At 43.0% G+C, this 26,704-nt stretch overlaps 1 protein-coding gene across 3 annotated transcripts in view; it reads right to left on the bottom strand.

Moving 5' to 3' along the window:
- Positions 1-26,704, bottom strand: part of SH3RF1 (SH3 domain containing ring finger 1) — a 231,223-nt gene that overhangs the window by 59,918 nt on the left and 144,601 nt on the right. For all 3 annotated transcript variants that reach the window (XM_068278811.1, XM_068278812.1, XM_068278813.1), the window contains exon 4: positions 15,439-15,534. In XM_068278811.1, the coding sequence (XP_068134912.1) occupies positions 15,439-15,534 (96 nt within the window). The remainder of the gene's footprint in view (positions 1-15,438; positions 15,535-26,704) is intronic.

Genomic DNA, 26,704 nt, shown 5'->3' with positions numbered 1-26,704 from the left:
GCAGCAAGATTTGTGAGTAGATAACGGTGCTTAAATTAAACGCATTGACAAATACAAACAAAGCAGAACCTTATTCAGGAATTTTGGCTAAACTATAATCAACATGCCCATCCTGAATCAGCAGCTGTCTGCGGGTTAAAAGATATAATGAAGAAAAGAAGGAGCATTTTCCATACTGGTTGTGTAAGCCGAAGAGCACTTTTACACTTAATGCGTTGGTATGCGTTTTTCCATAGCAGTGCATTGTGAAAAAGCTTTCAGTTAAAACGCGTCTAGTGGGAACTGAGCCATAGGAAAACATGGGCATTACTTTAAACTCTGTTTTCTTTCAGCTATAACTGAGAGCAAGTGATTAAGTGTAAAAGGACCCTTACCTTCCACAAACCCTGACAACACATTAAAGAGATTTGTTTGGCTCCTGTTTCTGTGTCCACCAGCTCAGTTACATTATTACGACATTCTTTTTTATGTTTAAGCACTGTGATGATGCACAGGCAGTGCTGAGATATAGGTGGTTATTAAGCCTGGATTCAAATCACAGGAGCTTATACGCACCCTAGACTTCACCCTGCATGAACCCACAAACCCCCACTGAACCCCACCACAAGCATTCTGGCTGGCAGAGCTGTCACCACTTCCCCACTTTACCTGCCCAGTGTAGAAAGCCACAGGCGCCCCTTGGTATGGGCTAGCCAGAGGTACTTTCAGTATTAAGTAGATAGAGGTGCCTCCAAGTAATAGCTAGAGATGACCCCAGCGACAGGAGATCTTGTCAATGGAACACTGAGAGCCATGTGAGTAACCTCTAATTTATGCCCTGCTTGGGAGTCTGCAAAGGGAAAGAGGGAGGCACTGGGTTAGGGAATTTAGCAATCTTTCCATTATCAGGCGCCTGTAGGGATAAGCCTACAGTGCCTTATGGAAAACGCTGTGTTGCCCTGGTGGTTATAACAACCACCTGTATGGCATCAGGCTGGTATAATATATAAGTAGACCTGGCCATTATATGCATAAAGTGTGAAAGCAAATTCCAGAAGATTTTTGGACAACAGTTAAAATCCAACTAAATCCAAAACTGAACAAAGATACATTCTCCAAGTGGTAATGCTGCTTATTATAAATTATCAATACCTAAATTAATGTTCAGCGCTGCGTAAAATGTTGGCGCTTTATAAATACAATAAATAATACAAACATTAAGCTGGATCACCAATGGCTAGCCAAAGTGGACAGTGCTGTGCACTTTGTGTTCTAGTCCAGTTAGGATTTCTGTGGGAAAATCATCCACTGTCTGGAATTACCAGAATTAATCCAACGGATCTGTTGTAGGATAGGATTCGTTCAACTGTCACTTTTTGTGATCCAGCAAAGTGGACAAAACACGCCAGTTTTGTGTAGCGGTGTGAACCGAGGCTTAGTATAACCTTTGATACTCTGCTGTGTAACTATGCTTGCCTGAGTCATACTTCCATCAATACAGATTGAGGTCTGACAACAGTTCAAGACCTTCTCCTGTGAGACTACAAGCCCACATCCTTACTAGAAGACACTGCAGTGCTACAACCATGCTTGGAAATGTAAGTAACACCCATGGATTGTCCTTCAGGTGTCACACAGTAACACTCAACTGACCTGTCAATCAGCTCAAAAAGGGTATAAGAGGCGCCCTGGTGTAATAAAAGCATCTAAAAGCAGTTTAAAAACGGGAAATAAATTTGAGGGAGCTTACCTCAGTGACGAAAAAATCTTTGTATTTTACAAAAGTTTTTATTAGTAGCACAGGCAACGCATTTCGCGGGTCAGAGTCCGCTTCCTCAGGCCAATAACAGTGCCAAACTAAATGACAGATTCAGCAAAGGGAGGCTCCCTTTGCTGAATCTGTCATTTAGTTTGGCACTGTTAGATGCTTTTATTATACCAGGGCGTCTCTTATACCCTTATTGTGCAATCATACCCCCATACCTCACCTGTCTGAGGGGTGGGTACAGACCACACGTGGCTTCGACCACGGTGGATATCTGTCCCCTTTCTTTTACCAAGGAGAGCGACCGCATCCAGGTCCCTAGGGACCACCCCGAGTGGAGTCGGGTTTGTTGTCTCCATCTGCTTCCTGTGGTCGCTTGCCCCTCTGCAACCCACCTTTGTGAGTAGTGTCTTACTTTTATTACGTTCCATTGTTTTTGACATACTACACCATTGGGCTCCCAATTTAGTCTCCTGTATCTTTTCACTAGAGGGTGTTTTTGACACCCACATAGCACTACTGTCAATTAACTGCATGAAAGTGGTCTGAAACTGACATAACATTCAATAAAAATATGTTTTCCTGAATTTTATTACTCATACAGTTATCATATTTGCTTTTGTGCTCAAGTAATATTGTCTGTTTACAAATTACACGTTTCCAAAATGTCGTTTTTCTTGCCCTGAAAGCTGGCATTGCATTTTATTCTTTTCTATATTATATTATATTATAACTATTATAACTGCTTTGTATTATATATTAAAATCTTCTTATGAGCTATTCTGAACACTGTGTGTGCCTGAAGCAGAGACAGTTTCTCAGAGATTGTTTGTTTACATTCCAGTGCTGATACATTTGTGTTTAACAAGTAAAAAAAAAGATACTGTTATCTCCAGTTTGGATGCAGATTTGAAGCTGAATAGCAGGACAGAGTGCTTTGTTTAACCATTTTAGTGATGTACTGCTAGAATTTTTTTCTGGGATAGTAACTTTCAAGCTGAATCTTTTAGAGCAAAGTAGAAATGCTGGCTTTCAGACCACTTGAAGAGAGAAGTGTGCTGTAATATACTGTAGGTTGGCAGGCATATTTGGCCTATGAGACAAGGATTCTGTAACACTGCATTACCATACTTCACCTTCACATGTACTACAAACATGAGCACTTTTTATGTTACAATGAGAAGAGAAACCAAAAATGTCCAAATTAGATGACTCGTACTTATATCCATTCATGTAAATATCTACCATATCCCATGCAGACTATATAAGATAAAGTTGGTAAAGTATTTATCAACTTAATTATGGGTGAAGTTTTTTGCACCACTACGAAAACTTTCTTATAGTTTTTTTTTCAACCTTTAATGTACAAGTAAGAGGATGTGTCCTAAAACCTGTGTGTGTGTCCGTCCAGTATATATACGTGTGTGCAGCACTTGCCTCACAACAATTTTGGTAAGTGTAATTAAAGAGCACCAAGTGGTAGACTATTGGTGTCCCATCAGAAAGAAGGCCATGCGAGGCACATGAATTGCGTTCATATAGCCGCTGTATATGCACTATTTCTTTACACAGAGGTCTGCATTCCAAATAACAAACAGCTGTTTCAAACTTCTAGCCATTTAATTGTGACCATTTTTCCTCTCCTTCAACATAAGGACCCATTTTCACCCTTTCCCATGTGATTTGAGTACAATTGCGGGCATGGGTTTCTAAGGCGAATTTGTCAAAACCCATGTGCTTTATGCACGTTTTGATTGCAAATTTTTGCATCTGATTTTTAAACTCCATAGCAACACGACATCAATGTGACTACACAGGAAACTGGAAAAAGCATGTTAGATGGGAAAATGCATGCAAAAATGTGCATGGAAATGTGAAAATTCGCAGTCGCAAGTGGGACATAGACTTTTATTAATTGCGATTTGCAAGCGGGGCAGTGTGTGGTGCGGAAAACTGCAAAATGCAGTCCATAATTTCTCTGCTTCGCAACCACTCCATTGAATTGTATTGGTTTCAGTGTTAATGTGAAAATTCGCTTTGCGATTTCGCACTCAGTGTAAATGAGCCCTATAGTATAACTTTAGCCACTGGATGCAGAGATGGCATTAAGTCTATAAAGGAATACTCTGCATGGCTCTTCACCATGTCCTATAAATGGGGTAGAATTTTCCTGTTTCTTAGATACGTGCTAGATGTGACTACCTTTACATTTCTGCTTTCTTTCCTCTTAGAGCAAGCCGTGCTGTCCCTAGCTAACACAGAACACTGGAAAAGCAACACACAAACACACTTGGTTTAATAAAGAAAATAATGGAAGTGGTCATGAGTTCTCAACAAGGGAAAGGATCCTCTGTACATCAAATAAATCATTTAGCTTTACTGCTGCTGAGCTAATCCGTTCTTAGGTACAAAAATGAGTTGATGTCATTGGGGACATCACAAACAATATAAATGGACTGCATACGCTTGCCAAGGTTTCACAGGTAATACGTTCTTCAATCCAATTCCCACTTACTTCATTCCTACAAGTTTTATTGGGGCAATTACTTTCCTAATTCAAGTAATAATACTTTCAGTTTATTTTGGCTCCACAAACTGTAAAGAAGGTAAAGGGCTTTGGAAAGAGGAATTACTCTCACTCCATGTGTTGAACCTGCTGCACAGCATACTGGAACCCTGTATGAATTTAATAACTCCTGGCCAGATATCTGAAAGAGCTGTATTTACAAAGCAGTTTGTTCAGTTCTTACACTTAGATCACTAACAAGTTTGTATACTGGAAGACCGGTACAAGTTATTACCAGACCAGCTGCCCATGAAATTAAACATTACCGCAGGAGGTGCTGTGCGGACAAGTGCTTGCAGTCCAATTGGAACAGTAAAAATAGCTGTTCTAGAAAAAGAACACTTTCCATATTGCTTGTTACTGGGTGTTAACATTTCAGACTACAGAACATCACAATCTAGCTCCAAGCAGCCGGTTCACATTTTATATTTATTCATCGTTAAGTTCATCTTTGTCCTCATGTTGTGGCAGACTCGACTATGCCAGCGGCAGTCTATGCCAGGGAAAGGAGAAGGCAGGATCAGCAGGATAGCCAAGAATGTAAAATAAAAGCTGGCCTCAGAAATAAAATGTGTATATATTTTGCAAGTGATCTTTTCTTATTTAAAACTACCAAAGATTTATTTTATACATCATTGTACTTTAGAATACAGCAAATTAATGGAAGAGAGACTTTTAGAGCGCATGTATATGGCAATTTATGTTTTTTATTTGAAATACACTAGTGAAGCGCTTTTGGATAGAGCTTAAAGTGACTCTTAAGTATAAAAAAAACAACTTATGATATAATTAATTGTATCTGTAGTAGAGATAATTCATAGAACATTAGTAGCAAATAAAGTCTGATATTTCTATTTTCAGTTATATAGTTATTTTTCTTCTTTATAATATTGCATCATTCCCTAATATTTTCAGTTTACAAAATACACTATGGGCTTGATTCACAAAATCACGCCTAAAATCTTTGCATGTGCTAACTAGGGTGCCAAGTAGTTTGCATGTGCTAACTACTTAGCACCCTAGTTAGCACATGCAAAGCATGTTAGCACGTGCAAAGTGGGTTTTCACTGGCATGCTAACACTTTGCATGCTTTAGTGAAATTTTAAACTATGAAACAGAACAGAGCTAATGACCCTTTGAACTTTCCTGCAGTAAAACCTTAAACAAAAAGGAAACCGTAAGAGACTGAGATAACTGCTTAAAAACAGCTCTGTAGCCGCCCAAGCTTGGTTGAAGAGCTCAGAGAAGCTCTTTTGCACAGATAACTGAAGTTTCTAAACTCTTCCTATACTGGAAACAAAATGAGACTTACCTGTGCTACTAGCGTTATATTTCTTAGCTGTACTAAACATACAAATCATTAATTCATAAGTTTAGTTTCACTTCAGATTCCCTTTAAGGTGGTTTTGAAAGAGCATTGTTTACAAAGCACTACACTTCTTAGGCTGGGGTATTTAGCATATAGGACGTAAAACTGCAGTAATTAGAACACAATAAATATTAAACTATCAGCACAAACACCATAAAGCCCAAAGGTTAGGCACTCCGATAAATGTGGGACAGAAAAAACGCAGCTATCCCTCGGTTAGATTTATAAACGGCAGTTAGTTGGTGGGTCGCTGAACAGGACCTCTAATGTCAGCTTATGTTTAACTTCTGTAGAGTGTGAAAAAGTGTTAATACTAAGCATTTCACTACTATTTATTATTCCTATGCCTATGAGATTCCACTGTCTGTGGAAGGGCTGCCTTAGGGCTGGTACAAATCCCTTCAGACTGAAGAGAAATCATTCGATAATTTCTAGCATGCCCAATCTGCTTCTGACCAAGAAAGGGATCGATTTTGTACAGATTTCAAAATCAATTCCTTTCTTGATTAGAAGCAAATCAGACAAGCTGGAAATTATTGAACGACTGGAAATGTCCTGCCGATCTGATGGGGAAATTGCATGGTGTGCACCAGGCATTAGAAGAAGACTTTACAGAGAGTACCAATATAACACGCTGTAAGACCTTATACTGTGGGTCATTTCTTGAGCTGTTAAGTAGTCACTTGTTTAGTAATGGGCATGTGGAGTGTTGTAGCTCCACACATAAGAATTCTTGCAAAGAGTCCATAGCGTGTTTGGCTTATCCCTATTTACTTTGTGGCAGATGGTGGCAAGTCTGCAGAGCTGAACCCCCAAAACTACATGACCGTGCTCCTAGCCACTCATCCTGTGACCACGCTCTGCGTTAGGGCATGGACAGAGTCTGGAAGTCCCTCCAATTCCGAATGTCAGAAACACCTGATCTGTTGCATCCTTGTTCAGGGTCTATGGCTAAACATATTACAGGCAGAAGATCAGCAAGACAGCCAGGCAACTGGTATTGCTTAAAAAGAAAAAAAAATTGGCAGCATCCGTACCCCTCTCACTTCGGTGGTCCTTTAAGCTAAAGGTCTGGTTGTGGCTTCACTATTTTCAACACATTGAAAGCAAAACCATGAGTGTCACTAATACGGGACATAAGAGGGAAAAAAAATATATGACAGAGGTTAAAAAACCTTCAACGTTTAATTCTGGTTGGAGCTCCTGTTTAATAAATCTGACATAAGCAGTTGACATTAATCAGCAGCTACCCTTTATACAAAACAATATCAACAAAAATAGTGAAAGTCTATTTGAATGCTCTGGCATTGGACGGAAGTGTCAAGAATGAACAAATGTATAATCTGTCATCATTCAAACAAAATCTGTCATCATTAGCTATCAGATAATCTATTCCATTATCATGATCGATAGCACCATCGTCTTCAGCTACTCCCCCCCCCCCCCCCTTCTCTGCACCCAGTTCATCAAGACCAAAAAAACTGAGTACCACACAGCTTGAACAAGACTCCTGCCAGAGAACCAAGCATTAAAGTGGATTAAAATAATGAAGCACAAATTAGTTTCCTGCAGTAATAATAGTATACCTGTCAGTTTAAAAGCCACATTTTAATCAGTCTTTCTATTAAACAATTATAATTGTTTTACCATCGGAAAAGCACTCAACCAATAAATAATATTGGATGCTTTAACAAGTGAAATGATTAATGGCATAGTGTGTTTAAAAATTTACGTCAAGACAGAGCAACGATGGAGAAAAATGCCTTTCATGTTGCAATGCTCATTTAGCTCTCTGATAGCTTCCACTATTAACAGAGTTCCCACAAAACTACAGCTAAATGTAATACTACTGAGAACATTCATTCATTCTGCCCCTGTGTAGGGGTGCTTTACAGCACCCTAAAGCTGAATACTCACCAGAAAACTGGATCACAGCAACGTCACCCGAAGACAAGTGTTCCCGATCCATCTTCCTGCCCGCAGGAATACACAACGGTGCACGATGGGCATACAAAAAGTGTTCAAACGGTCGCCGCACTTTGCGAGGGAGTTGTCTGGAATCTTAAAGATCCACTGTGACGGTCGTAATCGCAGTGCATCACAAAGCGATGTTCACCTAATCATGCACTTGTACCCACATCGTGAGATCGCAGAAATGCCACCGGATGTTGAAAGAAACGTGCACAAAATCACAAGCTTTTAAGCCTAGTACACACATTAGAGGCAATTCAGTCCAGGCAGTCTCGATCGAGAATCTAGCATGTGTGCAGGTGTTCCCTACGGTCTACTAATGTCGGTTAATCCATAATGCATCCATTCTTCCCCTTCCTTAACCTGCCCATGGAAGTAGCTTCATCGTACCTCCTTCCTTCTTCATAGACACGACTCAGCCTATCAATGCGTCTGTCGCTGCCCGGGAGTCTCTTGAAGATCGCCACCACGCTCCTTTTCATGCACGAGCACAGCCGTTCTGCACCCACACCAGTACCACCAAGCCTGTGTAGCAGCATGGAGCCACTCATGCACTAGTGGCTCTACCTTACTTAACAGGCGCGGCTGAACTCATGCAGGTGCAGTACGACCTCGCTTGAGCAAGAAGAGGAGCGCGGTTGCAATCCGAAATCCAAAAAGCTCTCGTCAGATTTCTTTCTGGGGTCCTATCGCAGCAGCGGTGGGGGCCAGGAGGATGAAGCAAGAAATCCTCTGCAGGACCCAGAGGCTTCTCTACTCGTAAAGAGCATCTCCATCCTTAAATACAAAATCAGCGCTGCTGTAATGAAAAGTTATATTTACCTGCGGTGTCTTGTCCCACAAAGCCGTCCGGAAGACCTCACATCACTCCACTTGAAGCACCTGGCCCTGCCTCCCCTCCCTGCTCGGAGAAAAAACGCCAAGCTATTTACTGGCTATTTACTAGGGACGGCTTCATGGGACAAGACACCGCAGTTAAATATAACTTTTTATTACAGCAACGCTGCATGATTTTATATTTAAGGATGGAGTTCCTCTTTAAGTACAGTAAGTTCCCCAGTATCTGGCAGAGGCGGGATTGATGCCGTATATTTGTGTGTGGCATCTGCTTGAGAAGCTGGTTGCTTGAGCGGTCAAGCAACAGGCCCTGCAGCTCCCGGGTGCTTTGCTGCGTCCTCTGTGTACAACTCCTGAAGCATGCATGTAACCCAATGCGGGTCAGGTGACACGACAGGAGCCAATTCCATGGATGCAGCACAGCAGCTGGGAGCTGAAGAAAGTGCAGACGACAAAGCCCAGAGGTTTCTAAAAACATAAAACTTCAGTTTAGCATGTAAAAATTTAAATGATGGGACACCAGGTTATTTTAAATTTAAAAAGGGAAAATAAAGTTACAGCAGGTGAAACTTGGAATTGCTTAGGCCTCATTCACACTAAGTGCACTTCTGTCAGCTTTCTATAAGCACATAATTATGGCAAATTGATACACGTTGCTGAAAAGCGGACAGAAGCGCACTAGTGTGAATGAGGCCTTGTGGATTCAGAGAGCATTGTGAACAAGCACCTAGACATATTGTGGAAGTGTAGCAATTACCGTATCCTAAAATGCAGTCTGGCTACAGTTTCAACGTCAATACAAAGTACAGTAGCAAGCCTTGTGCATTATAGTAAATGGATCAATCTAATTTGCCTACCAGAGTGATTTATAGCACCTGCCAAGACATTCTCGGCTATGTAGAGTGTTCTCTAAGGGAGGAATGAGGCTGTAAATTTCTAATCTCGGGGGACAACTCTATTAGGATGTGTTTTAGCCAAAGACGGGATTTAAATAACTATAGTTGGTGAGCATATTATTTTTTCATCCATTGCGATTTATCAGGCATATGCCATAACACACATAACAGTTGTTACTTGCTCTTATTTATCACATGTATTTGACAAGGTTATCAGAGGAACTATTGAAAAGTTACAATATTTTCCAGAGTGATCAAAGTAAAGAGACTATTGCGGAGCAAGAGTAGATGAACTCTATTCTGCTGACCATATCATAGCTGTACCCTGACAAAAGCAAGCCAATCCCTAAAGTTTCTTCGAAAGAATACATCGTTTTATAGATTTAGTTTTATGATTTTCGTATGAACTGGGATAAGGCTCTGACAAACACCTTACCAGCTTACTATACTGTTCCCAAAGTGTCAGTACTGTGATCAAAGTGAGAAGAGGCCCTTACCCTTTAAAGAGGGATTTCTCTTTCAGAAACTCTCCAGAAACTCCACACTAAGGATCTACTGCAGTGGTCCTCAACTAAGGCCCGCGGACCAAATGTGGCCCCCTGAGGCTTTTTTACCGGCCCCCCACACAGAAAATGTATTGCTTATAGATGCAGTCATCTGCATCTTTAAATATTGGTGGTACACATATAGAATAGCAGTACTGGCACCACCCATCCACATGGAAGCCAGAAAGCAGTAATTCTCAGGTTTCCAATCAAATGCCACATCAGGTGACACTGCTGTCCACTGCAGGTTGTCACCTGGGTATGCTTCACTGTCCGGCCCGCCAAGACTTCTACATCATCTCATGTATACTCCGGCCCCCCAGCAGTCTGAAGTATGTTGACCCGGCCATCGACCCAAAACGTTTGGGGACCCCTGATCTACTGGGTTCTTCTGGTCCCAAGGTTGACCCCTTATCAGACCTGATGAATTCATCCACTTAGATAATGAGTACTGCTATCTTTTCTATCACTATCTGCTGTCCAAGGAGGACTGCATCATGTACCAACTACTAGGGAACCCTTTCTGTAATACGATGGAGTGGGACTTTGTCATTGCTGAGATTGAGGAGGACATTAAACAGTGTTTACTTCTTGTTTATCAACCAGCCCAAAAGGGTGGAAATCTGAATGCAAATGTGTTACAAATGTAGAAACATTCCTCCTTTCGACACTTAGTGTGTAGTGTGTAGGTATGCGTTAGTGTGCTAAACTTGTGACAGTGTTCTCTTTCACAGCAAAAAAATAATCAACTACTTTTACTTTTTAGAAATACAGTATCATTAACCACTTGAGGACCGTGGGCATTCAGACCACTGCAGCTTTCACGGTTTATTGCTCGCTCATACAACCTACCACCTAAATGAATTTTGGCTCCTTTTCTTGTCACTAATAAAGCTTTCTTTTGGTGCTATTTGATTGCTGCTGCGATTTTTACTTTTTATTATATTCATCAAAAAAGACATGAATTTTGGCAAAAAAATGATTTTTTTAACTTTCTGTGCTGACATTTTTCAAATAATGTAAAATTTCTGTATACATGCAGCGCGAAAAATGTGGACAAACATGTTTTTGATGAAAAAAAACCCATTCAGCCTATATTTATTGGTTTGGGTAAAAGTTATAGCATTTACAAACTATGGTGCAAAAAGTAAATTTTCCCATTTTCAAGCATCTATGACTTTTCTGACCCCCTGTCATGTTTCATGAGGGGCTAGAATTCCAGGATAGTATAAATACCCCCAAAATGACCCCATTTTGGAAAGAAGACATCCCAAAGTATTCACTGAGAGGCATAGTGAGTTCATAGAAGATATTATTTTTTGTCACAAGTAAGCGGAAAATGACACTTTGTGACAAAAAAAAAAAAGTTTCCATTTCTTCTAACTTGCGACAAAAAAAAATGAAATCTGCCACGGACTCACCATGCCCCTCTCTGAATACCTTGAAGTGTCTACTTTCCAAAATGGGGTCATTTGTGGGGTGTGTTTACTGTCCTGGCATTTTGGGGGGTGCCTAATTGTAAGCACCCCTGTAAAGCCTAAAGGTGCTCATTGGACTTTGGACCCCTTAGCGAAGTTACGCGGCAAAAAGGGGTCACACATGTGGTATTGCCGTACTCAGGAGAAGTAGTATAATGTGTTTTGGGGTGTATTTTTACACATACCCATGCTGGGTGGGAGAAATATCTCTGTAAATGTCCGTTTACAGAGATATTTCTCCCACCCAGCATGGGTATGTGTAAAAATACACCCCAAAACACATTGTACTACTTCTCCCGAGTACGGCGATACCACATGTGTGGCACTTTTTTGCACTCTAACTGCACTAAGGGGCCCAAAGTCCAATGAGTACCTTTAGGATTTCACAGGTCATTTTTGTTTCAAGACTACTCCTCACGGTTTAGGGCCCCTAAAATGCCAGGGCAGTAGAGGGACCCCACTAATGACCCCATTTTAGAAAGAAGACACCCCAAGGTATTCTGTTAGGAGTATGGTGAGTTCATAGAAGATTTTATTTTTGTCACAAGTTAGCGGAAATTGATTTGAATCGGCTTTTTTTCACAAAGTGTCATTTTCCGCTAACTTGTGACAAAAAATAAAATCTTCTATGAACTCACCATACTCCTAACGGAATACCTTGGGGTGTCTTCTTTCTAAAATGGGGTCACTTGTGGGGTTCCTATACTGCCCTGGCATTTTAGGGGCCCTAAACCGTGAGGAGTAGTCTACAAAACAAATGCCTCAAAATGACCTGTGAATAGGACGTTGGGCCCCTTAGCGCACCTAGGCTGCAAAAAAGTGTCACACATGTGGTATCGCCGTACTCGGGAGAAGTAGTATAATGTGTTTTGGGGTGTATTTTTACACATACCCATGCTAGGTGGGAGAAATATCTCTGTAAATGACAATCTTTTGATTTTTTTTACACACAATTGTCCATTTACAGAGATATTTCTCCCACCCAGCATGGGTATGTGTAAAAATACACCCCAAAACACATTATACTACTTCTCCTGAGTACGGCGATACCACATGTGTGACACTTTTTTGCAGCCTAGGTGCGTTAAGGGGCCCAACGTCCTATTCACAGGTCATTTTGAGGCATTTGTTTTGTAGACTACTCCTCACGGTTTAGGGCCCCTAAAATGCCAGGGCAGTATAGGAACCCCACAAGTGACCCCATTTTAGAAAGAAGACACCCCAAGGTATTCCGTTAGGCGTATGGTGAGTTCATAGAAGATTTTATTTTTTGTCACAAGTTAGTGAAAAATGACACTTTGAAAAAGAACAATATAAATCAATTTCCGCTAACTTTTGACAAAAAATAAAATCTTATATGAACTCGTCATACACCTAACAGAATACCTTGGGGTGTCTTTTTTTCTAAAATCGGGGTCACTTGTGGGGTTCCTATACCGCCCTGGCATTTTACGTGCCCAAAACCGTGAGTAGTCTGGAAACCAAATGTCTCAAAATGACTGTTCAGGGGTATAAGCATCTGAAAATTTTGATGACAGGTGGTCTATGAGGGGGCGAATTTTGTGGAACCGGTCATAAGCAGGGTGGCCTTTTAGATGACAGGTTATATTGGGCCTGATCTGATGGATAGGAGTGCTAGGGGGTGACAGGAGGTGATTGATGGGTGTCTCAGGGGGTGGTTAGAGGGGAAAAAAGATGCAATCAATGCACTAGGGAGGTGATCTGAAGGGGGTTTGAGGGGGATCTGAGGGTTTGGCCAAGTGATCAGGAGCCCACACGGTGCAAATTAGGGCATGATCTGATGGGTAGGTGTGCTAGGGTGTGACAGGAGGTGATTGATGGTGTCTCAAGGTGTGATTAGAGGGGGGAATAGATGCAAGCAATGCACTGGCGAGGTGATCAGGGCTGGGGTCTGAGGGCGTTCTGAGGGTATGGGCGGGTGATTGAGTGCCCTAGGGGCAGATAGGGGTCTAATCTGATGGGTAGCAGTGACAGGGGGTGATTGATGGGTAATTAGTGGGTGTTTGGAGGAGAGAACAGATGTAAACACTGCACTTGGGAGGTGATCTGATGTCGAATCTGCGGGCGATCTATTGGTGTGGGTGGGTGATCAGATTGCCCGCAAGGGGCGGGTTAGGGGCTGATTGATGGGTGGCAGTGACAGGGGGTGATTGATGGGTGGCAGTGACAGGTGATTGACAGGTGATCAGTGGGTTATTACAGGGAAGGACAGATGTAAACAATGCCCTGGCGAATTGATAAGCGGGGGTCTGAGGGCAATCTGAGCATGTAGGCGGGTGATTGGGTGCCCGCAAGGGGCAGATTAGGGTCTGATCTGATGGGTAACAGTGACAGGTGGTGATAGGGGGTGATTGATGGGTGATTGATGGGTAATTAGTGGGTGTTTAGAGGAGAGAATAGATGTAAACACTGCGCTTGGGTGGTGATCTGATGTCGGATCTGCGGGCGATCTATTGGTGTGGGTGGGTGATCAGATTGCCCGCAAGGGGCAGGTTAGGGGCTGATTGATGGGTGGCAGTGACAGGGGGTGATTGATGGGTGATTGACAGGTGATCAGGGGGGATAGATGCATACAGTACACAGGGAGGGGAGGTCTGGGGAGAATCTGAGGGGTGGGGGGGTGATCAGGAGGGGGCAGGGGGTAAAAAAAAAAAATAGCGTTGACAGATAGTGACAGGGAGTGATTGATGGGTGATTAGGGGGGTGATTGGGTGCAAACAGGGGTCTGGGGGGTGGGCGGGGGGGTCTGAGGGGTGCTGTGGGCAATCTGGGGCGGGGGGGGGAGAAATCAGAGTGCTTGGTGCAGACAAGGGTGCCTGCATTCTGCCCTGGTGGTCCCTCGGACACTGGGACCACCAGGGCAGGAGGCAGCCTGTATAATACACTTTGTAAACATTACAAAGGGTATTATACACTTTGTATGTGGCGATCGTCGGGTTAACATCCCGCCGGCGCTTCCGTATGGCCGGCGGGATGTTGCGGCGGGTGAGCGGAGACAGGCGCCGGCGGAGGATCGCGTCACGGATGACGCGATCGCTCCGCCCATGCCCCTACAAGGACCGCTGCCTTTGGGCATGAGCTGGTCCTTGCGGGGTCCGCTTCCCGGCCGCCTCTGTGCGTTAGGCGGTCGGGAAGTGGTTAAAGCGGACCTGAACTCAGAACTTCCTCTCAGCTCTAAAAGATAAGCAACAGCATAAAATCCTTTAAAGAAAACCGTTTATTTGTTACAGCCGATACAAATCCTTCAATAAATCTGCAGTGTGCCTATTTCCTGCTTTCATGGAAGCAGGCATAAGGTTAACGTCCTGTGTTTACAAATTAGCTCGTCTGCCGAGGCAGCCAGCTGACACAGCTGAGGGATCAAATTACAACTTGTGCTTAGTCACAAATGAGGGGGAAAGAGACAGGATAAACTCTCTGAATACATACAGGGTGTATTTTTCTCTGTTTTCCTTCAGTCCTGTGCAAGAGTTCAGGTCCACTATATGGGACATTTCAGACTGATGTAGTGTGCCCCTTAAATTCAGATGTCTTGACCTACAGGCAGACAAATGCAGCACTAATGACTCCACAAAAGTCTAAATATTTTCACGGATTCATCTTGGCCAAACTATGTATTGCTCTGCCAATTAATCATCTTCGTGTTTAATAAAACCTGCCAGCATAGTGACTAACCCAAGAAAATACATCATCCATAGCGGCCAAAACAAAGAGAACACTAAGCAGACCTGCAAAAACCATGAACTTCAGGTCCAAATGCCTTCTCAATGACAATGTGAAGGAATTTCGTTTCTAGTATGATTGTGGTAACCATCAAGTAATAAATAAGTCACTATGACTTCAGCATAGTCTATGCATGATGTAGACAAAGCCAACACATGTGACTTGTTAATTCAGTCAAAAAATAGGGAGAGCGGGAAAAGGTCATTCAGATTTAGGGGAAGAAAAAGCCGCAGGGCTCATTCGAAGAAAGTAAGTTCAGGTTCTGTCATCAGGGGTGTATTACTTACCTCCACATAGGAAATGGGGAATATTCCTATTTTGTCTCCCAGCATTCCTTCTGCCCAGTTTTCATCCACTCTGCGGATCACGGTGAGAATGTCATCCTGTGAAGACAAGGAAAAATTATCTCAGCAGGCTGCAGTCATATGATTTCATTCCACAATACAATCCATATGGGTACTTCCAAAAGCCACAGACTGATATAAGGAACTGAAACCTGGCTCCTTTAATGAGGTTCACATGTGCTCCAGTATTCACCTTCCCCTTAGCAATACCGCTAGTCTAGGCATTTCTTACACATTACAATACTTAGAATACACCAGTATTAAAACAATCATTGGGGCATGTGTGCAGATTGGCTCACAAATCGCTGTATCATTACAGTAAATGTTTTCAATGCCATGTGCCAGTAAGCAGTCATTCCTGCACTGGCAGATGGAAAGGTTATGCTCTGCTATGACTTCTGCACCTGAAGCTCTACTGGATTCCATCAATGCAGACATGTTTTATCCATATACTTCACAATTTAGATTTCAGGTTTAATGTTGAGAAAGGGCTTTTCTGCTCTTCAGAGATAGTTACTCATAGTTGCCCTTGGTAAAAGAAATTTGGAATATCTTCGCTAACTGCAAAATGAGATAAAAACAAAGATTTGTATTGCTAAAGTGGAAAAACACCACTTCAGGATTCCATCTCTCCTCAAAAGATTAAGCTACAGCATAACAACCTTTATGACAAAAAATTTTTATTAATTACAATTTATGGAAATTTTACACCCCGCCCCCCACAAAGTTTACAACTCGGTTTCACTTTGCAGGGCGCATTGAAGGGGTTAACTCTCATGGTTTTGTGTATAGAGAAAGAGCCACAACGGTACTACTGCAGTCTATTCACAGCCGCTGATAAGAATTTATTAGACACTTTGATCAAGGTAAACATACACAGAAACACAGCAATTCATTTCTTCAGCAACTATATGTGCAAAAAATATTTTTCATTGTGTGCTGTGCAAGAGTTCAGTTATGTTTCAAGGTAGAAAATTACTTAGCACTCATGTGGTAAAGACATTTTGTCAACAGTAAGAGTTATGCTCTAAACAGTTAAAAACACTGCCGAAATTCATATGTTGAAGCTGTTCTACGAGCCAGAGTATTTGTTATTCTGTGGAGAGACAGTGCTGTGATTTATACATCCCTGTTGCACTGCACAGTTAGTGATCTCACACCATATTTTTCAATTTCACATGTACCAATTTCTTTTTCACCTGCCTATTCTGTAAATAGTGTACAGTTTAATGACAATTATCCATAAGGAACAAACAGAGAGGCGACACAGGAAATTGAAAAGTTGAAAGAGAAAATAAGGTTGTTGCCTCGTTTGGAAGGAAAAAAAAACAAACCCTGAATTTTCCAGGCAATAAGCAGCAGGTAAAAAATGCTCTTCAGCAGGAAGAAGTGATACAAGTGTGCCAAACATGCCTGCTATGAAACCTCACCCTATATAGACCACGACTTTAGGGAGGGAGTTATTACTAACGCAGTTGAAGAGCCTGACAAATGTGCCAGAGCCTTGTTCAGTTCACACTAGATGGTCGTCAACAGAGGCAGCCGGTCAGGGTCATTCTCTGTCGAGAATCTAGTGAGTGTATTGTGGCCCCCAATTCTCCTCGATACATTGGCAAAATATCGAACTGGCGGATGGTGAACCAGAACTCATTGGAGTGTGTGTAGCCCCTCACACACTCCAATGAATTCTGGTTCACCATGAGCTTGCTGGTTAGTCTGTACCTCTCGGTGTTACAAGCCCTACTCCATAGAGCCAAATTAATCCATGCCATGCACTGATGAGGATCAAACAATCCGAAACAGTCTGTATACATGTTGGATTATTATGGCTCTGTACAAATTAAGAAGCTGACACATCATTGCATTCCAGCGGTTCTGGAGGTGTGTTTAGCTTCTAAGGGCAACAATGGTTAATTTGCATATATTCAGCAGTGATGCACTGGGAGACGTCTCGGAGCTCACTCCAACCTGTATTATCACAAATTCTGTTTTAAGAAAACAACCTCTTGTTTTCCACAGCATTTTAGTAAGGGGGCTTTTAGGACCATTGTAGCACCTCACACACTCCAATGAGTTCTGGTTCACCATGAGCTTGCTAATTAGTCTGTACCAAAAAAAAATTGAACTCTAAACAGCAGCTGTGAAAAATCTGCCTCTCTGACTTGAAAAACAAACAGAAGTAATGACCCCTTGAACTCTTGACTTCTATTTACTTTTCAGGAAAAATACGGAATTTAACAAACAATTTGACAGGCTTATTTCGATATATAAAACTTTTTTTTTTTACACTTGTTACTTTGGAAAACAAAAGGGATTTCCACTGGATACCATGTTCCAAATCGTATGCGGCACCTATGCTTCTGCGAAGTTGCAGCTGAATCGCTATAGCCGTGCTATGCAGCCACCTCTTCATGTACCAGCAGGGTTATATATCTTGCACTGTGTACAATAGGAAGCTGCCTGGAACCCGGCATGGTTATATGGTAATAGTTAATAGTTTGTGTAAATTATACCTTTGATTACAGTGCAGGTCTTCCCAGCCAAAGGCTATAATGTTTGACTCTATAATTAGTCCTGTTTTCTCTATAAGTAGAGAAGGAGGGTCAGGCTGGGATGGCTGGACCTAGTACCAATAGCAGTCGAGCACCAGTCTGGTGAGTTAAAGGACAATTGAAGTGAAAGGTATATGGAGGCTGCCATATTTATTTCATTTTAAACATTACCAGTTGCTTGGCAGCCCTGTCGATTTATTTGGCTGCACACACCTGGAACACGCATGCAGCTAATCTTGTCAGATTTATGTCAAAAACATCTGATATGCATGCTTGTTCTGGGTCTATTAGAAGCAGTGGATCAGCAGGGCAGCCACTCAATGGGCATTGTTTAAAAGGAATTAAATATGGCAGCCTCCATAGCCCTCTCACTTCAGTTGTCCATTAAGGCTTTGTATCAACTCCCCATCCTTGTAGTCGATGCTCATCCGATATAAGAGGACAGGGGAACAAGACGTAGCAGTTATTTGACCACACCACTCATCTGCACACTATGTACATTTATACGTGTCTCTACCAAAACATTTTTTTTTGTTTTTAAATGCAGCTAGAATTTATCCTTCATTACTAACCATTTCGCTGTGTGTCTAGTCCAAATTAAGTATAATCAGGACAGCAGAATAATGGAATTTTCTGAACTGTGACACAGATGGCACTGAAACAATTTGATATTAAAGCAAGGAAAGCTTAGAACGTCTTTCAGGTTCTTATTGCTGTAAGGTATTCCCACTGCAAAAATTCTCTCACTACCTGTTCCAATGCCTAGGCATTACTCAAGCCAATCCAAGGTTTATATTGTTTTAAGCAAGACTGCAAACATAGGAACGTTACAAAGGTTCCTAGTACAGTATATGGTGAAACTCAGCTGCTGGGTGACAAAATCTCATGGAAGTTTTGGAGCACAGGCAAGTGCTACAGCCATGAGAGAGGAGGTGATGACTACAGAGGCTTTTGTGTGTTTACATTCACAGTTGAGACAAAGTTGTATTAGCCAGGGGCAAAGAAAACCTGAGCAGTTCAGCATGTTTGTTCTTGCAGCGGTCTGTGCAGTCAGGCACCATGATCACATTATCCGCCATGAGACTACTACAAAGGCCATAGCTCAGAGTGCCAACTAAATATAGCTTTGTGGAAAGCCCGCTCCATCCTCTCCTTCTGCCACAGACTGTTATGTGCTCTGTGCCTTTTATTATCTCAGTTATCTAGACAATCTTTTCATCATGATAATTATCCAGCCAATGATTATTCTCAGCTAGCTAGATGGTGCTCTAAATGACTCCACTGCTGTAATTGCACTAGCTTCATAAATGCAATTGCTGCTACAACAGTGTACATTATGTTTTGTCCAGGACTGATGGTTTATTGTTTGATGAGCAGAGAAGCCAGCTCTGAAATAATACATTATGCAGTATTTGATAAAACACACCGCTTACCGCCTTCAATATAATTTTCATCTGGGAGGGATCCAAAAGTCAAAATACACAAACAGGTTTGAGCAGGCTCACATTTCCAAATTCCCTCCTTCAATCCAAATATACTACTAGGTTAACTGGCCTTTGCATACAGGTATATGAAAAAATTTGGGAACCTCTCTTAAGACTGGTTTCACACCAGGACGTTGCGTTTTAGGGGACGTTATGGTCGCATAATGTGCCCCTAACGTAATGCCTGGTGCTCCCTGCTTTGGACGTCAGAGTGAGCCGCGTTGTGCAGCTCACTTTGGCGTCTGTGATGCCGTGATGCGCACTCTTGGACGCATGCGGCATCACGTGGTCCCGCTGGCCAATCGCCGCACAGAGCGGCCGCTCCAGGAAGTAAACACTGCACGTCACTGAGTGCAGTGAATATTAATTAGCCATGTGCCTGACCGCTCTCCGCTCCTCCACAACGTTACTGAGCATGTGCAAACAGTCTATCACGGCTCTGCCGCTTACAAAGTGCTGCATGCAGTACGTTATATCATGGTGCAGCGTTACACTGTAACGCAACGTGGGCACTGTGAACAGCCCATTGATTTTTCATTGCTGTGCGGTGGGGTGCGTTACAGGCTGCTCTAACGTGCGCCTGTAACGTCCCACTGTGAAACCAGCCTAAGGGTTGGTTCACACTGAGGGAGATTGCGCTGATGATCTGCAAAGCGCTTATACTGCAATTCAATTTAAAATAAATAAAATCTTACAGCATGTACCATTTTTAAGAGTGATTCTGCTTAAAGGAATTTACAAAACACATATTTCTTTAAAAGTTGTTCTAAAAATCGCACTGCAAAATAGAACATGGTAAGCACTTAGCAATTGTGTTTTGCAGTGTGAACTAAGCCTTAAAGGACAACTGAAGAGATAAAAATATGGAGGCTGTCATATTTATTTCATTTTAAGCAATTCAAGTTGCCTGGCAGCCCTGCTGATCTATTTGGCTGTAGTAGTGTCTGAATCACACACCTGAAACAAGCATGCAGCTAATACAGTCAGATCTGACAACGTCAGAAACACCTGATCGGCTGCATGCTTGTTCAGGGTCTGTGGTTAAAAGTATTAGAGGCAGAGGATCAGCAGAACAGCCAGGCAACTGGTATTGCTTAAAAGGAAATAAATATGGCAGCCTCCATATCCCTCTCGCTGCAGTTGTCCTTTAATATTTCTGCAGTGAGATGTAATTTATTGGATTAACAGGAAATACTGTGCAATATGCATCTTAAATTTAGACCGGCGCATACATTTGGGTACGCCAATAGAGTTATCAAATCAATACTTAGTTGAGCCTCCTTTTGCAAATCTATAACCAGCCTCTAGATGCTTCTTATAGCCTTCAATGAGTGTGTGGATTCTGGATGGATTTTTTTTACCATTCTAACGTAAAACAAAAGTTTGCTTTCTTTGCAATAATAAAGGTTGGAGTGAGCGCCGAGATGTCTCCCAGTGCATCACTGCTGAATATGCAAATCACCCACTGTTGTAACTGTAAGTTAAACACACCTCCAGATCCACTGGAATGCAATGATGTGTCAGCTTGTAATTAATACAGAGCCATAATCATCCAACATGCCTACAGACTGGACTGTTTCAGAATGGTTGGTCTTCATCAGTGCATGGCATGGATTAATGTGGCTCCAACATACATACAAAATGTCTCCAGTTCAGACAAATTTGATAGCTGCTGAGTATGGACAGTCTACTTCAAAGCATCCCATAGATTTTCAACATTATTCAAGTTGGGGCACTGTGCTGGCAATTCCAGAACTTTGTACTTCTCTCCCTCTGCATAAATGGCTTTGTAGATTTCAACTTGTGTTTTTGGTAATTGTCTTGTTGGAATATCCAATCCCTGTGTAACTTTAACTTTGTGACTGATACTTGAACATTATACTGCAGAATTTGTTGATACTAGGCGAGTATGGGGGACTAAAAGAGACCGAAAAGCCCTACTACTAAATAGTAATGCTTAGTTTGCCTTCTTAAAACAGAAGGATGCGCTGCATCCACATCCACATAGACTACTATCCAGAGCGATGAAAATCGTTGGCAACCTCTCCCACCCAGGTCACAGCCTTTTCTGTCGACACAAATCAGGCCGGAGGTTCCGGTCCATCCCATCCAAGACCACAAGGCGCAGAAACACTTTTTTCCCCACGGCCGTTAGACTCTTGAACTCTGCCCTCTCCACAAACACTTCCCCCGGTAGCCGTCTACTGACTGTTATCTGACCAGGTTTGTTGCTGCCCTGATCTCTGTTCTTTGCTAGAGTGTGAATTAGTACTACTGATTTTTAACTTCAGTAACGTGTTGCTGACTCTGTAAATCTGTGTTGTCTTATTTCCAATGTCGTGTTACTCGATTGTTACTTTATTGTGCCATATCTCTGTGCCCAATCCAATTCCGGGCACGGTCCAACCGTGCTTGGTGAAATAAAGCGATTCTGATTCTGCATGTGCATTGCATGTGCTGTCGCTTTGGGTGTGTAGGGAGGCTCTGCCTGCGGCCAGAGGCGTAGCTAGGGCTTTCAGCGCCCGGGGACAAAGACAGTTTATGCGCCCCACCACCATGGTGGCAAACAGCAAAAAGGGGCATGGCCCTGCATCCGAATGTGAGCGTGGTCATCGGTGCTGCTTTGCAAATACAAAATAATATGGTAGAAAATTACACTATGACTATGGTAGGATTAGAATGTGAGCTCCTCTGAGGATAGTCAGTGACATGACTATGTACTCTGTAAAATGCTGCAGAAGACGTCAGTGCTATATAAATACTGTTACATAATAATATGGTAGGACATTAGACTATAACTATGGTGGGATTAGATTGTGAGCTCCTCTGAGGACAGTCAGTGGCATGACTATGTACTCTGTAAAGTGCTGCAGAAGATGTCAGTACTATAGATACAGAGAGATGACAGAGAACATTTATATCACGCTTTTGTCCTGTCGGACTCAAAGCGTCAGAGCTGCAGCCACTGGGACGCGTTCTATTGGTCTGCTACTTAACAGGTGCAGGCTTACTGAACAGGAGGAGCGAAGATTTATTTGAAACCAGGTCTCCTATATTAGAGGCCCCAGTACTGTATCCAGCCACTTGACAGGGCTTTTTCCCTTCCCTCCCCCCCCCCCCAAAAAAAAATACTGTGATAATGGATTGCTGAATGTGCAATAAAATGCTAAAAGCTTTAAGCCTGAAGAGTCAGTCAGAGAAAGGAAATGTATGTACAGTATGTGTATATGATATACATACATTCTGTGATTCCATCCCTGACTGTCTGACCCCTGTCCCCGACCCTGCAGGCTTCTTCAAGCATTTAGCATTTTATGACACAAGTACAATATTTTATGGACCATGAGACCCTCCCAGCTAGATTAACCCCCCCCCCCCTAATAACAGAATAACAGTAACCCTTCCAGCAACAGTACTTCCCCCCCCCCCATAACAGAAACCCTCCCAGCTACAGTAACCCCCCCCCCCCCATAACAGTAACCCTCCCAGCTACAGTAATTCCCCCCACCCCATAACAGTAACCCTCCCAGCTACAGTAATCCCCCCAAAACAGTAACCCTCCCAGCTACAGTAATCATCCCCCCATAACAGTAATTTGCCCCCCTCCCCCCATAACAGATATCCCCCCCCCTCAATAACATTAACCCTCCCAATAACAGTAATCCCCTGCCTCCACCACCAGTAACACTCCTGCCCCCACCATAAACACAAAGTAAGATACAGTGCAAATATCCTAACTCCTTACCAGCAGTGAAGGAGTTAATGAAGAAAGCCTGGGCCGAAGTAAGGGGTGGATCTCTGTGGAGTCATGAGGAGGAAACAGAACACCGGAACAGCGGGGCTCCCACAAAGGAATGCCTGGCATGTGTGCAGAGAGAGTCCCTGTCCTGTTCTGGCTGTAGTGGCATTCCTATTCAAGCCACCCGCGCTAGGAAGCATGTGACAGGAGCAATCATCATGATTGCTACTGGGGAAGGGAGAAGCGGCAGCTTGGGGGCGGAAGAGGAAAGAGAGAGACTCTCAGGGAGAGATGGGAGTTGGCTCTCCTCCAATCAGGCACCTGTATGCTCGTGCCAGTCCGATCTTCAGCACTCCAGCCCCAGCATGATCCATTCCAGCCAGACCTCCAGCACTGACTCAAACTTCCCGGGGCTCCAGTGACCTCATCCTGCATCCTGCGTGCACAGCACTAATGACGTGCACTGGCACCGCACGCAGACTCTCAGGCAGAGAGAAGATCTAAAAAAACAAAACAATGCGGCAGGGCGCCCTTAGGGAGGCAGCGCCCGGGGGCACATGTCCTACCCCGCCCCCACCAAGCTACGCCCCTGCCTGCGGCCACTTTTGAGACGGGTGTTCCTTGCGGTCATGCATGATGGGACACTTGATTTTGGGCATTATGGTGTCTGGTGCATAGGTCCCTGCATACGCTGTCACTTTGGATGTATCCCCTGCACGTGCTATTGCTTTGAAATGTATCAGGCGGCTCTGCTTATAGCCACTTCTGAGATGGGTGCCTTTTGCCAGGGCGCACTTGGCGGTCATGCTTGCTGAGATACTTGATTTTGGGCCACGTGGTATTTTGATAGTACAAAGGTCCCTGCTCATGCTGTCGCCTTGGATGTATCTGGAGGCTCTGCCTGCGGCCACTTCCTAGACAACTGCTTTTTGCCAGGGCGCACTTAGTGGTCATGCATGCTGAGACACTTGATTTCAGCATGTTATGAACGGCACCGTGTGTTGGCGTTACTTGTCACCCGGCATCAATGACGCCGGGTGTGTGGTATGGGCCCCCCCGACTCTAAAGAATTCTGGGGGTTGGGAGGCGTCTTGTACCCCGGAGGATACGGTATTCTCTCCTTCTCTGAAGGTAGCTCTTTCTCCTTTTGGTCCGTTTCTCTTTTACTCCTCTTTATTTATTCCTATGTAATAATTAAATCTGGCAAATTCTGATTGGCAAACATGATGAGACTTTATGCCCAACACCAAGAGCGTGGTGATGAAGCCTATCAACATGGTTGGGCCTTCATAAACTGTGGCTGGACTCTGAGCTAATCGGAAAGAAAAAAAAAAAACCTGAAGGAATTTACAATAATTGAGCTTTAAGTAAACATCTGTGGTTACCCACAATGCACCGCTACTGAATATGCAAATTATCTCTTTATGCCCCTGAAAGCCAGGCTAGCATCCAGAACCGCTGGTGTCGAGCAAGCCTATAGCTTTAAATTTTACAGAACCACATCAACCCCACATGCAGACAGCTCGTTTCGGACTTTGGTCTTTATCAGTGCATGGCAGGGATTGATATCGCTCTATGTAATAGGGCTTGGACCAGTACAACACAGTATCCAAGCAGCTTGGGGTTGGTCACCCCAAGCTGAATTATTGTAAATTCCTTTTGTTTTTAAGAAGGCCAATCAAACTTAGTTGACACTAGGTGGAATTCATCAGACTCTCGACTTTAACAAGGACCCCAGGCCCTGAACTAGCAGCATCATGGAACCTCTATCACATTTGACAATAGGTAGCAGGAGTTTATTTTTAAGTGTTCTTCTTCCACAGTGCAAAGTGATTTTTGCTGTGACCAATTAACTCAATGTCTCATTAGTCCAAAGCACTTCTACTGGAGGTAATATTTAACTTAAACAGGTGGTCACATGCAGTAGGATTACTGGTATATTCTGCACTTCATTTCAATTTCACTGGTTGACTGCATATCTACCAAGGATTGTATTCATCTGAGCATAACAGTGAAGTTCACCACCATTATTTGGACATATCATTTAATGCAACATGCATGGTGTACTGACCAGCACAGACAGCATATACTGGGGTCACCTTGTAGGGGAAAGCTGCTATTTGCAATCAGAGCACTATTGACTACTGAGAATTTAGAAATGCTTAGGAGTGAGAAAAAGTGTAGGTACCCTGTCAGAATCAGAATTAGTTTATATGCCAAGTACGACGAATGCCATACATGGAATTGGATGTGGTCACATGGCATTGGCAGTGATTACAAGGACAGACACTGCATTGACAGACATAGCATTGACATTTGACAGGACATTGCATTGAGAACGATCAGAAAGCACATCTGGCTAGGGTGTGGGTGTGGAATAGCTCGTAATGACTGGTAAGTGTTCACAGTGGGCAGCGAGGAGACTATTGTTGTCCATCGGCTGGAGTTCTGCAGGTGCAGATGGTCGGACGTGGCAGGAGGAGTTTGATTTGAGGACTGCTTGAGGAAAGAAGGTTCTATAGTGTTGGCCCCATGGAATGAGTTTTAGGAAATGCCTGCCAGGGTATTGGAGGTCATGCACGATCTTGGAGGCCCTTGTCTTTATTCTCGCAGAGTGGAGGAGGTCCAGGGTTGGCAGGGGTGATCCAATTATCTTTTCCGCTATACTAATTACTCTTTGAAGCTTGTCCCTTGCAGTTGCACTGGGGTACCAAACAATTATGGAAGAGCAGAGGATAGATTCCATGGTAGCTGTGTAAAAGCTGGTCAACAGTTCACATGGCATACCAAATTTATTCGTCTTTCCTGTCACAGGCTAAAGATAATCAAAAGCTAACTATGGCCTCTCTTGCTTGTGAATTGCACACCAGTAGCTTTCTCAGAACTATGCAGAAGAGGTTTATACGGAATGGCCATGTTTATGCTGCACCTGGTTGCAAACTGAGCTTTTCTCAGCTCCTCAATGAGCTCCTGTATCCCTGGGTGATCATGCATGGCTTCACGTTAGTGACTGCTTCACATATACGCGGATAGTTAATTGCACAATACACAGAATACAAGTCACCTGAAGTCCTTCAGTAGGCCTGTATGCAATCCCCCTGAGCTTTTGTTCTTGGAAAAACTTTATCAAACAATTTGTTCATCCACACCTGAAGCCTTCTTTTCTTAACGCACAGATTCTCTGATTTATGGAAAACATAAAACACGTTTCATGAAACACTAAAGTGTTTATATGGTAATTCATGAGTCACTGCAGCATAAGAAAGTTGAACATATAACCTAAAGTGTGGCTGTTACAAAAACGCAAATCCCACTTCTTGTGCAGCTCAGATGGCCTCCATCCACTCAAGTTGTCACGTAATTAGCATCTCCTCAGAGGATGCCAAGCTGGACATAGAAAGAAACACTGCAATCCAAGACATATGAAGTATGTC

This window comes from Hyperolius riggenbachi, chromosome 1 (assembly GCF_040937935.1).
Source record: "Hyperolius riggenbachi isolate aHypRig1 chromosome 1, aHypRig1.pri, whole genome shotgun sequence".
In the NCBI taxonomy this organism is placed as follows: Eukaryota; Metazoa; Chordata; class Amphibia; order Anura; family Hyperoliidae; genus Hyperolius; species Hyperolius riggenbachi.
This window is presented reverse-complemented; position numbering and strand designations above follow the sequence as displayed.